At 30.1% G+C, this 13,768-nt stretch overlaps 3 protein-coding genes across 4 annotated transcripts; 1 reads left to right on the plus strand and 2 right to left on the minus strand.

The window, feature by feature from the left end:
• Positions 1-572: 572 nt before the first annotated feature.
• On the minus strand, positions 573-2,632 carry LOC107946688 (uncharacterized). The gene is made up of 4 exons (XM_016881114.2): positions 2,276-2,632; positions 1,954-2,101; positions 1,535-1,645; positions 573-1,009 (listed from the first exon to the last, which is right to left on the minus strand). Exons 2-4 carry the CDS (start codon positions 2,068-2,070, stop codon positions 773-775), a joined length of 465 nt encoding a protein of 154 aa, XP_016736603.1. The 5' UTR covers positions 2,071-2,101; positions 2,276-2,632; the 3' UTR covers positions 573-772.
• A 1,365-nt stretch (positions 2,633-3,997) lies between these two features.
• Positions 3,998-5,999, minus strand: LOC107946687 (bax inhibitor 1). Its single transcript, XM_016881113.2, has 6 exons — positions 5,735-5,999; positions 5,328-5,471; positions 5,134-5,225; positions 4,619-4,805; positions 4,380-4,535; positions 3,998-4,273 (listed from the first exon to the last, which is right to left on the minus strand). The coding sequence occupies exons 1-6, from the start codon at positions 5,843-5,845 to the stop codon at positions 4,220-4,222; spliced, it is 744 nt and encodes a 247-aa protein (XP_016736602.2). The 5' UTR covers positions 5,846-5,999; the 3' UTR covers positions 3,998-4,219.
• Positions 6,000-10,225: 4,226 nt separating this feature from the next.
• Positions 10,226-12,699, plus strand: LOC107946686 (putative glycerol-3-phosphate transporter 4). 2 transcript variants are annotated; one of them, XM_016881111.2, is made up of 4 exons: positions 10,226-10,406; positions 10,517-11,573; positions 11,864-12,409; positions 12,482-12,699. In XM_016881111.2, exons 2-4 carry the CDS (start codon positions 10,538-10,540, stop codon positions 12,517-12,519), a joined length of 1,620 nt encoding a protein of 539 aa, XP_016736600.1. In that variant the 5' UTR covers positions 10,226-10,406; positions 10,517-10,537; the 3' UTR covers positions 12,520-12,699. The 2 variants fall into 2 exon arrangements, with proteins under 2 accessions (XP_016736600.1, XP_016736601.1); XM_016881112.2 differs by having other exon boundaries at positions 10,227-10,391.
• Positions 12,700-13,768: the final 1,069 nt, after the last annotated feature.

Below are 13,768 nucleotides of genomic sequence, written 5' to 3' on the forward strand. Positions count from 1 at the left end.
AAGTAACTGGGCATGGAAGTAACTGGGCATCCAAAGGAGCCCTTCATCTCAACCTCAAAATTTTATTTACCATAATTTTAAAAAAGTGAAAATTTAAAGTTGAGATAAATAGGAAAAAAAAAGTGAAGGATCCCACTTTATCTTTTCATCATTTTTAAAAACAATTTAATTGAATAGAATATTTTATAACTCCCTGATATAAATCCTTATTATTCATGTAAATAAAAAAAAATGTTTAAGTAAATAATTTTTTCTTTCATATTATTCTCGAAAAGAAAGCAATTTTATCTTCTTTTTTGTTAACTACTAAAGTATCTTCTGCGAAACAATAATGTTATTGAAGCATGGCGAGTGTTTTAAGTAAAATATTGAGTTAGAATTTTGTATAAAAAAAGCAATATAATTATCCCCTGTACTTATCAGCTAACTTGGATTACAAGTCTGCACCAGATCGTGAAATAAACTGGAAGCAATTTAAGATCAGTGTGTCGTGTAATTGTGCCCAAATCTCACTACAACATCTCATAATCATACTAATTCCCAAACACAATATGTAGATATAATACGGACAATGGAAACTATCTAGTATCCATGCAATTAAATCATTGGTACAATTAAGCAAATAATAACAACCCTCTGTTGTATGACTATGACAAAACTCAGCCTTTAGACAGGTTTCGAAATTTCGCACTAACAGCCTTCGTTTATTCAAAACTCCTCTCTCTCAATACCAACATAAAATATAAGTGTTCATAAGGGTCAATTTTGATTATTATCTCATTTGAGCATCTTGACTGCGGCTAGAAGTAGTAGCATCCTGGTTACCTTGGTTTGTGTCTGGTTGATGCGTGTTTGCGATTTTCTCAGCTTCCATTTTCTCAAGCAAGGCTTGTCTCTGCATTGTTGCCATCATCTCTTTCATTGTCTTCTCTTCTCCATCAAGCTGGATTTTCATTATTGTCTCCACTTCCTTGTCTATTGGTTTGAAGTACTCTTCAATGGCAGCTTCCTGAAGTAAACAACAATTTTTGCTATGAACAACGAAAATCATTCTCAAACAGGAAGGGGAAAGATGCCTTAGAATCCAGAAACTAATGGTAGAAGGACTCTGATCATGATAAGTGCCTTCAAAATGAAAGAAGATTCCAAACACAGTTAGTGTATTTAGACAAAGTGACAATTAAGCTTGTTATGGGATGTTTTCAATAGTTACGATCAACCCAACTCTGAAAGGCTGAACCTCACGATGCACATGAATGAGAAAGGAATTTGTCAATAACTACATATGGTAACCTAATAAGTTGATACTTTCATGCATTTCAAAATTTGAATCAAAATCAACCGCCATGGATAAACCTTTCAAAAACAGCACGAGCCTTATAAATGGATGTTTTCCTTCACAGCTTGAGCAATGACAAATCACTACCTCGCTGATCGATGGAGATTATAAATGGCAATATTGAATTTTAAAAATGCAAAAGCTATAATTTTGCATGACTCGTTATTTATCAGTTCAAGTACAAGTGAAACTTACAGTTTCTTCAAGCCTTTTATTCAGCGCTTGCATATCCTCAACCATTCGGCGAACCTCTTGTAACACAGTCTGCTCAGGAATCTTTCTTAAGGCTGCTTTCCTTGCTTGTGCCTGCAAGAAGGATAGCTAACATTCAGATTTTGGAGTTTTTAAGCATATTAAAACATACCCTTTTCAATTACAAACTCAATGCAGTCACCTAATTGCACAAACAAAAGCTTATTCAGCATTGACACACAACCCTAAACTTCTGAAGAAAACTCATTTAATAACATAATAAAAAAATTTATATGTTACATGAGGTAAAGAGCAGCTGCAAAGAACGTGTATTTCCACAAATCTATAGAAATTAAAGGGAAAATAAATTTTCCCAGACCCTAAGAGATAAAAGGATGATAAGTTAAGAAAGAGAGAAAGACCTGCTGCAGGCGTTGCTCGAGCTGCAATCTGTAGTTTCGAATTCTACGTTCTTCATATCCGGAGAGAACCCTAACATAGAACAAAGCTTTTCTCCCAAATTCCCTTAATTTGTCCATTCTCTATTCCACCTTTAGCATCCACTCTTTCCTAAACTCAATCACGAAAATTTTAAAACAAATTTTAATCATCAAATTCCAGCAGTACAAATTAACATATAATTTAACAACAACTCTCAAACTGAATCCCCAAAATTGACTCTAAATAACCCACTCCAAACTTTTGCTGAGGCAACAGAAGTAGAAAAGGGCGGAGGAAACTAACCTGGCCTGGAGGGCGAAAACTTAAAAGCGGTCGGCCGAAGACAGACGGCGGCGCAGGATTAGGAGGGAAGAGAGATTGAATCCAATGGCGGAAAATGGTTTGTTACGATCCGGATCGGGGTGCTGCGGACCAAATAACGAACAGGGTGTAGTACTGGAGTTTCTTTCAGTTCACTCTCATTTCAATTTTCAACTCCACTCTCTTTTTCCTTTTTTGGAGGGGTTAAGAATGGGCTAAATTTGGGCTTTCGCAATCACTTCACTCAGACCGCAAGCTTGCGGTATCATCGTTATTTGCACAACTTTTATGATGATCTCATAAACAAAGGAAGTGGTGGGTTGGGCTTTAATTGTTGCCATTTCAAAAGTTTGTTTACAGAAGAGTTTGAAGTTAAAAGCTATGATCAATGACCGATGGTTCTTGTAAAATAACCGGTACATCATATTTAATTAATTAAATTATTACAATTTAAAAATTAAAAAATTGGTTCATTAGATTAATCCGATTGATTAATCTATGCTAATTTACGAGTCAATCAATTCAACTTCATTTTGTAAATCAATATATCGACCAATCCAATCTGATTCTAACAACTTGACTTATAAGCAAATTATCAGTATCTTATCAAACAATGTTGACGTGGATGGAAAGATTTTGGTTGGATTGATAAAGTTTTAGATATAATGATATTTTAGGTTAAAATCTCACCTTGTGTGTATTTAAAATTATTATTTCTATAAATTTTATATAAAATATAAAAAATAAGAATACCCTCATAAAAATATTTATGGTTTTCTACAAGAAATATTTTTTAGTCATTTTCTAACTAAATTGATGTTGATTAGCTCATAACACTAACTCAATTAAACATATTATACATGGTGGTATAAATATTAGAAGTATGTATAAATTGTTTTACAAGTCCTCCGTTATAACAAATACAATTCTGGAAGTCTTAAAAAATTTAAATTAATATAAATATTTAACTTTTTTATAATTATGATAATTTAAAATTTAAAATTATAATCAATACAAATTAAAATTAAAAAAAAAACTAGAATGATTTGATATTACTCCTTTAAATTTACTTTTTTTTAGAATATAATTTTAAAAATTATTATGTAAATTAAGTTATTAAACAAAAATTACATAATAAAAAGATGTATAGAAAAAAAATACTCTAGTTCAAAAAGAAGAACACACAATTGGTAACTAAATTTTAATAAATTAATCTATATGATTTCAATAATACTTTTAATATATTTCTCATTTATCTATTAAAAAAAAGAAATATTATATATATTATATGAAATTCAATTTCCAATAAAAAAAAAAAACGAGCACATGAATAAATGAGAAAAGTTTAAATTTTAGAGACTTAAAACACATATTTACACTTTCTTATAATGAAAATTAAAACTGACTTAATATTAAGAACAAATTAAAATTGGATTAAACGTGCATATTTTTAAATTTTTTTCGTAATCTATAACTAAATCACATTGTTAAATGAATGGGCATTTAATACTAATATATTTTATAAAATAAATAAATTAAAATAATATTCATTTTAAACTTTAATCATAATTAATGTATCAAGTGACAAAATTTTAGATGTGCCACATAAAAATTATAACCTCAGATTGCCATAGCCATAGTATATATATTAGATTAGATAGCATATCGCAGTTTATTTTCTAGCATATGATGATGCGAGGGAGATTAATAAATTGCAACCTTTGAGAAAGGCAAATATTAACATGTCATTAGTTTAAAGGTTCCATATCAGAAAAACCACCGAAGAAACAGAAACAGTAAAGACCTAACCTTCCCGTATATCAACACATGTATTAACAATGGAATCAAGAAATAAAACTTGTATTAAAAATAGAGTTCAACACGGAGGATTAGATGAGAAGCCTATTCCATAGGGTGCTTTATGATTTAGTCACTCCTCTTCTTCTTCTTTCTCTCACCCTTCTCAGCTGAATTTTTCAACTGGAACAAAAAGTATGTTTGATATTAGTACATAATATAATATTAACCAAGTAATAGCTATAGCAATCAAAAAGAAAGCTTTATCATGTATTCTAGCTTCGCTCACCATGATTATCAGAATGCGAACAAATACGGCAACGAAATCAGTAAAAAGTGTCAAAGCATGCTTTACATAATCCAGATCACCCAAGTGTGCCTTCTCAATTATGTCTTGTGTGTCCACTACCATGTAGCCAACAAACACCAAGAGCCCTAAGTAGATCTTTGAGAACAATCAAAACCAAAGAGGGATGTCAATCACAGCCAACATTTTTTTTAACAGAGAAAGTTCTAACATGCACTCACCTCCATCTTAAAGAGGGCTGTAGAACCACCAAAGATAGAAGAAGCAAAATGCAACCAGAGAAGCATGGACACACCAGATGAAAGCAAGCCACCAAGGTAGAGGTACTCTCTCCGCCTTGCTAACATGGCAGCTCCTGAAAAGCATGCAAAGGCCAATGCTGTTCCCACGAATGCAGCTACCAGAACACTGTCACGACAGAGAAGAACACCGTAAGTACAAATAACGCGCTTTCATTTTTTACATATCAAGTGGATAGCTAGAAGATAAAAGAGATTTATAGCTCTAGATAAGGGTAAAAGTAAAATATACATAAAGCATAATCGCCCACACTAGAGAAAAGCCCATAAACTTTAAATTATTCAAGCCATTTGAATATAAATGGTCAAAATCCATTCAGGAAAGTATAATATTAGCCTCAATGGAAATAATAAATAAATAAAATTCTTTAACTTGATTTGAAATCTATGCATTTTCAAATACAGGTTACCCACTTAATAATTATAATAATAAATACCTTGGGTCAATTTGAATGGCCAAGTCAATTAGAGGACCAATTGAAGCTCCTTCAAAAACTGCTGATGCCATTAGAAGAGAAACCCTCTTTTGCTGCATAATATACAATACCAAAACAAAAAACGAGTTCTAAACATGAAAAAAAAAAGAGAAAAGAACATTGTTATTATTTCAAACATCATGAAAGATCATTACCTCTTGACAAGGAGGGGTAGAATGGAGCCAAATTATGGCTCCAAAGCATGCAAATGTCGTGAGGTAACCCCCAATGTTCCAAATTATATGAAGATAAGCCCCAAACGCAGAGGCAACAAGCATACAACATAGGGTCATATAAACCTGCAAATTAAAGAAAAAAAATTGAAACAAGTGATTAATATATAGATAATTGTTTCCTAAGGTAGAATATAAAATCTTAATAAGCATTGTAACCACATAGAGATACGAACTTTAACCTTCTCAGAACGCAAGAAAGATCCAATACACGGGATCAACCAATAAAATCATTGAGCAAACATTACCAAAAAAATTAACAATTCGCAAGAGTGTTACATAAATTCCTAATTTTACCTTCACAAACCCTAATTTGCAGGGAAGGTTACCTTTTTGAGATGCGTTTGAACAATCGGAGAGATCTGACGGAAATTCTTGAGAGTGTTGTAATTCCACTGGCTTCTCGATTGAGAATCGAAGAAAGACGAGAACGTGCCCATCGTTCGTTGAAGGAGGAAAAAGAAACAGAAATTGCAATAAAATTCGCAAAGAAATTGAATGAATGTTATTGGATCGTGCTTACGAACAGGAGCTCGCGATATTCATAGGGCCCTGCTTTGGATAATGTCTTGAAATTTCAAGATAGTCTTAAGTTACCAAAAAGCCCTTCATTTCTCTACATAATATACTGACTTTTCCTCCCCGCTAGTAAAAATTGGATAACCTAATTTTGGTTCCTTTTATTTAAATTTAAATTAATTAATATTATAAAGATTAAAATTTTTATTACGCCCTTATGTGCGTGGAATTACATATTTAGAATATAAGAAATATGTTTAAAAATAATATACAATAAATGTTTAAAACTAATTAATAATAACAAATAAAATATTTACGATACTAATATTAAAAATATATTGAATTAAATATACTAGATTAAGAAACTAAATGATTACAATTGTTTATTATGGTGTTATCGTCATTGATGTCGAATTAACTTGTGACGCTAACTTTATCAATAGCATTATTAATATATATATAATTTATGGAGAAAATAAGACATGCATAATAAAAATAAAATATATAAAAATAAACCTTTGATTATATCATAAATTTAAGGTTTTACCAATTGATATGGTTTCAAATATTATTTTATGTATAGTTATTATTATTTTTAAATAAAAAATATTAATGTATTTTCAAATAATATAATTTATTTCAAATATAAATATTTTAATAATTTTTTATTTAAATTGATATTTAATTAACTCGTGATAACAATTTAATTGAGTGTTTAATTAATAGCGTAGATTCTCGTATGGTAAAAGAAAAGAAAAATAAGAGAAATCATACTTTTTTTATTTTAATAATTATAGTAGAAGATGGAATCATGCCATTCATTTTCTAAACGTGAAGGGTAATTAAGGAAATGAAAAAGGAAAAGACGGTTGAAAGTTGCTCTTAGCGAACGTCCAAGGAAGAAATCTTCAGCTGCTGCTGCGTCACATGAACCAATACAGTTTCGCCACGTCAATTACATATAAGTTATCCCCGACTTCATTAAATTCAAGTTTTAATTTTTATTTATCAAGTTTGAAAATTTTATAATATTTGGATTTTAATTAAAAATACTTCTTTATTTTTTTCTTTGTTCAATTCGACGGTGACTTAAACTTGATCTTAGAAGTGATAAATTGCGGTTGCCAAATAAGGAATAATAATTCACATTTCTATTTTGGTCAAGTTTACATTTCAATCCTCAAACTTTTTAAAATTTATATATTAGTCTCTTTTTTTTTGCCACTTCTCACAATCCTAACACTATTCATCAATTTCCATCTCAAATATCTAATTTCTTTTCATAAATTCTCTTTATAGAACTTATTTTCCTATTTCACGAAATTTTATTATTTTTACCTTAGAACAATACCATATGTCTTATCATAAATTTGAGTGTGTTACACAATTACAATCAATCATCCTAATAAAACAACATGTTAATTAGCTCTAAGGATATCATAAATTGGGGGTTACATAATTACATACAATTTTCTTAATGAAACAACATGATAATAAGCTAAGAACATCTTCAATTAAGTCCAGAATAAGTCTTGAATCTTCAGGATATGTTGTTTCGTATCCTTGATTCAACCCAATCTCTTTAAAGCAAGGAAGTAACTTTTCTTGATTCAGTCCAAATCAATTTTCAAGATATGTTGGTATAAAATGTATCATAAATAGGCTTGCACGCGTTCAAATTATCAACAAAGATCAAAACTAAAAGATTTTATTATTGAAATTTGGCAACACCATATATTGTAAGTTTATGAGTTGAATAGTACCAGACATTAGTAGATATTGCTCCTTGACACTCTTCATAAACTACCTTGATGGGTTTAGAAATATCATATCCTAATACTATATATATGAATATTTTCTTTAGGTAAGTAGTCCAAAATAGTGAATGAGGATAATGCTACATGCATAACGAAATGGAAAGAATAATATATTGCAAAGATCAAATGAGAGAATTTTTTCCAAATTTTTTCTTCACGTATAATCTTCAGAAGAATGTTAATATGTTCGGCAAATCTATTCAAGTAATAATTTGACAATGATTAATGATGTTGTCATGAAGGAGTGTAAATATTTGTTGCATTCTCTTTCCCTTAGCCGATGTTTCATCTAATTGATTTTTCCTTGTAAAAGCTTTGAGTGAAGTGACAATGTTAATATTTTGTGCTCTTCTCTTTATTTTTATCCCACCGAATTTTTCTTAATAAAAATTTTAACGAAACATATAATTTAGTTATGGACATGCAAAGAGAGTATTATAAATAATATAAAGCATTGTGAATAAAGAGATAAATTATTATTTTATCTAAAATAAATAATTTCTTTATCTTTTTTTTTTCTATCAATATGTATTAATTTACCCCCTATTTTATAAAATTTCATTACTATCTTTTACCTCTACACTTATACTTTTAATATAATTAATGCGAATGGCAAAATACCACAACAACAACAAGAGTTTCATTCTATATTTTCTTTATTCTTTTCAATTCTGCTTTTGTTTTGTTTTTCCTTATTATATATATTTCTTGCTAAATTAGTTTTAGTTCATAACAAATATATTATTTAAAATAAAATTAATGAATAATTATTTACGTGAAAATTTTTAATTCTACAAGTGAGATGTCATTGGGATAAATTTTAAGTTAAAAATTTTCAAAATTTATTTACCTTTTTAATATAATTAATTTGTATCATTAACTCAATCCAATAATTATAAATAATATAAATATTATTATGAATGCTATCGATTAGATGTTCATTATAATCTCTCCCTATATATATATAAAAGAATATACTACTTGTAATAATAATAATAAAAAAGAAAAATGCAATAAAAATTCTCCTCATTCTCATTTATTATTCTTATGTTTTTTTGTATTATTATTATATCATAAAAGAAACCTACAACTGAAATTTAAATTTCATCTTTTGTACTATTTTACTAAGAGAATTATTTGGGTATCAAAATTCAGATGTTATATTCCCTGCAGGAGAAAGATAAATGATAACCGTTTCCTTCATTTTGGGTCGAGCTTATTCGTGGTTGAATGATTCTTGTATCTAAGGTTTCGTTTGTACATAATTTACGGTTTTCTTCTATTGATGAAAATGTTGATGTAGGAAATAAAGCTTAATATATTCGACTGTTTGTCTGTTTTTGTTACACATTATTTACAATAAGTTCATGTTAAATAATTTAGAGATGATTAATTACATGTTATTATTTATTATTATAAAATGTTAGCTCAAATTAAAAGTGATTAAATACCTGTAGATACTTCTGTAACTAATTTCTAATTGATGATAGGTTGATTAGAAATTAAAATTAACGTGCAAAAGTTATATATCAAGGTTATAGTCTCCAAATTATATAATCTTAGCCTTTTTTACATCTTATTTTTAGAAAAGAAAAAGTCACAGTGTTAATTTGAAAAATCAAAACCACAATATTTCAATATCTCAAAATATTAATTGATTCAAGCATGCTTCTGCATTTAATTTTGTTCTTAGTTTATTATTATTATCTGATATGACAGATCCTCGTTTGTTAAGTGTTATATCAGATATTATTTTACAATTTTAACAATTCAAATTGTGTTACTACATATTTTAGATGGTTTAAATTAGACAAGTTAATACATTATTTCATACATTTAAACAAATGAATTCTAAATTTGCAAGTAAAAAATTATGTCTTCAAACTTTTATCTTATAATATTTTTTAATCAAATCCATAAACAATTTCTATCTTTTTAATAAAAATTAGAAGTCTATAATATATTATATGTATGCATATAGAAATTACGTATTTAAAAACTATATTTATGTTTAATATTAATATATAATAAATAATAAATTGTATAATTTAAAATTAATTTGTAATAATATTCTGTGTATGGTATTAAAATAAAAAATCAAATTAAATTATAAATAAATAAAATTTAAACACATAAAACATAAATTAATCGAATACCATAATTTGTTATGATGCTGTCATGTATGTCTTTCTATCTTCTTAATAAATGTTATGACATTAAAAGTTTTTGTCGATAATAATTGAAAATATTATAAAAAAGAAAAGAAAAGAAGAAAAAAAGAACGTAGATGGAGAAAAATTGTTCTTTTAAGTTAAGCAACGTGTCAATCACAAAAACTGGGATTGCTTTGAACCGCCGGTTACCCTACCACAATCTCAATTCTGGATGGCATACGTGGTGGCTTATATGCATGAGTTTTACCAGCTGAAGCGCCATAAAAGTAGCACGTGTCTTCTGTTTTGATAAAACAAACAACCCCTTGTCTCTTCTGTATCTCTTCCGACAACCTCGCACTCCCTCTCACCCCTCTTTCTATCTTCCCCCCCTCAAAAAAAACAAACCAAAGGTTCATCTCTTTCTCTGCAATACCACTTAAAAAACGTACATTTGTATGAATCAAAGGTTAGCCATCGGATGACATTATCACAAGGTTTGTTTTTGTGAGGTAAAGTTATTGTTCTTTTTTTAACGTCGATTTTTGTGTTTGAACATTGGGCTTTTTTTAATGATTATGAAAGGTTTGTAAGAAAAAAAATCTGTTCTTTTTTTTTCCAGTGGTTAAAGTTTGTGTGAAAGATGTCAAGGGATTCAAATACGAGAAGGCGAACCCCACCTGGGATTTTTCTGATCAAAAGTGTTAGGGGTAAAGATTGGACCCTAAAATCATATAGATACATAATATTATTGCTTACCTTCATAGCATATGCGAGCTATCACGCCTCTAGGAAACCTAGCAGCATAGTTAAAAGCGTTTTTTATCCTGAATCACTGAAAAACTCAAAGGTAAACCCTTGGCCTGTTGGGAATGTCTTTATCAAGGAAGAAGAATTTGTCAGTTTTGATAGAAACAGGGTTGAAAGCCAGGGTTGGTATCCTTTTAACCAATCCGATGGTACATCGAAATTGGGCGAAATCGATGTCGCTTTTCTAGCTTGTTACTCTTCTGGAATGTATGTTGCTGGGCATTTAGGGGATACCTTGGATCTTAGGTTGTTCCTGACAACAGGGATGATTGGAAGTGGCATTTTTGTGGGGTTGTTTGGGATGGGTTACTTTTGGAACATTCATGTCTTTTGGTTTTACCTTTCGATGCAAATGGTTGCTGGGTTATTTCAAGCAACCGGTTGGCCTTCGGTCGTGGCCGTCGTCGGGAATTGGTTTGGAAAAAGGAAGAGGGGTTTGATAATGGGTATTTGGAATGCTCATACTTCGGTTGGGAATATCAGTGGATCCCTTCTTGCTGCTGCTGTTTTGGATTATGGTTGGGGTTGGTCTTTTATTGTCCCAGGAGCATTGATTGCTTCAGCAGGGGTATTAGTTTATTTGTTCCTGCCTGCTTATCCTGAGGATATAGGTTTCTGTGGTGTAACTGATTCCTCTCCGAATCTGGAATCATTGTCTCAGGCAGAGGAGGATCGGACTCAGAAGGGATACGTAGTGAAAGTAGAAAAAAGTTCTGGTATCAAAGAAGGGTCAGGGAGCAGGACAGGTATTGGACTCTTTGAAGCTTGTTTCATACCAGGGGTGATTCCGTTTGCATTATGCCTCTTCTTCTCAAAGCTCGTCGCCTATACGTTTTTATACTGGTTACCATTTTATTTGAGCCAAACAGGTAATTTTCTCGTCACCGCACTTGCCTTATTGCTTAATTTACATCATATGTTAGAAATCACATGTTTGTATAAGGTATTTGGATGTCCATGATTAGCTTGTGTAGATTTTCCTTAACGTTGAGTATTTAAGTATATCTTATCGATTTCGTGGGATAAACACATTCTAGGAGGCTAGTTAGCATTCATCGTTCAGTATAACTTGTGAGAACTTTTAACTAGGTTTGTGGTTCTTTCTTATGCATCTGCAAATGTTTACGGTTGTCGTATGTTTGATTCCATTGTTTTCCAGAAATTGGTGGGGAGTATATGTCTGTGAAGTCGGCTGGAAACCTGTCCACCTTGTTCGATGTAGGGGGTATTGCTGGGGGGATCCTTGCTGGTTACATATCCGATAAACTTAATGCCCGGGCTACTACAGCAGCCACCTTCATGCTTGCAGCAATACCTTCCATGCTCTTATACCGTACATATGGAAGTATTTCACGTACCATAAACATTTTACTTATGGTCGTTGCTGGCTTGTTTGTAAATGGGCCATATGCGCTCATCACGACTGCAGTTTCTGCAGACCTCGGAACGCACAGTTCTCTCAGGGGGGATTCTCGGGCATTAGCAACGGTGACAGCTATAATTGATGGCACTGGCTCAGTTGGTGCAGCTCTAGGCCCTCTTATCACCGGATTCCTTTCGTCAAAGGGGTGGGATGTGGTATTCATAATGCTAATGGTCGGCGCGCTTATTGCATCACTTCTTTCATCACATTTGGTCATAGCCGAATTCACCGAGAGAAGTCACAAATCGGTTCCATCTTCTCATGGACAGCAAACTGATGAAGGTGATATAGTAGTGAATTTAATTGCACATGGTAGTGTCGATCTAATCCTGTGCCGTTTTTTTTTTATTGCAGCTACCGGATTGCAACCCCTTCTAAGAAATCAAAGGTGATAAATCAGGTATGGTGTGAAGAAAGTACGAAAATTAAGGGAGCTTTTAGAGTACATAGTAGAGATAGAAGTGCCAAAAAAAGTAATAGTTTGAGTTCAGTCAGACATGAAATATATGTATTTGCTAAATTTTGATGGCGACACCAGTCCAAATTTATATAAAAATATATATATTCACGGTAATTAGCCAAATATGTAACATTATTTTAATTAAAAATATTTTAATATTCTGATAGCTTGGGCATCAGTTTGAATATGATGTGATTATCTATACACATTAACAATTTGGTAGAAACAAACTTTTTTAATTTTAATGAACTATGCTGCAAATAGATACATGTTTAAGAAAGTTAGATTTGCACCATTGTTTGGTGACATTTGAGTTACCGTAATTACGTAAGAGTGGTAAGTTTGGTTCATTATTGTAATTAATGGGTATTGCTGGAAGAATTTTAAAAAATTATTTTTATATAAATTTAAATCATATATTGTTATGTCGATATCTGAGAAGAAGTTATATTATAAGAATAATTTAGATGTGGTTTATCAAATTATTCATTTATGAAAGTTTCCAAGTATGTATTTAATTTATTTATATATACATATTATACAAATAATATATGTGTTATGAGTTTTTAGCATAATTTCTAAAGTTATGGTAAAATATTATATTATTCATAAAAAGTATTATGAAAGTTATTGGATTCTTTATAATATTTTTTTATAAAAATTATTATGAAATTTATTGGATGTTTTTTTTATAAAATTTATATATTATAAATTCTCAACTATTTATGATTTAATTTTTATATTGTAAAATGGGTTATTATTTAACGAAATTATTTCTCCAAATAGGTATATATTAGTTTCTATGATTAGAATTCCTAAATACTATATAGTAGATTTTATTTATACATATATAAAAAAAATTATATCAGAGGTATGATATTATTTGATAAAATAAAACTATACAGAAATATTAGAGACGGTTTGTGAGCTCTTTAATTTAAGATATTTAATGCTTTGATATGTGGTCGAAAGAATATTTATTGTTCTAAAAAAGTATTTCATATATTAACAATATTACCTTAAGCTTGTACTAAAATATTATAGGCTTCATAGTTTTATTTATAGGTGGATTTCAGATGATCTATATTTCAAAGACACATTGAAGAAGTAAATTTTGATAATTTTAATAATGCAGATTTAAATGATAATGAATTTGGTTAACGATCAATATTTGATGAAAT

Source organism: Gossypium hirsutum, chromosome D12, assembly GCF_007990345.1.
Source record: "Gossypium hirsutum isolate 1008001.06 chromosome D12, Gossypium_hirsutum_v2.1, whole genome shotgun sequence".
Taxonomy (NCBI): domain Eukaryota; kingdom Viridiplantae; phylum Streptophyta; class Magnoliopsida; order Malvales; family Malvaceae; genus Gossypium; species Gossypium hirsutum.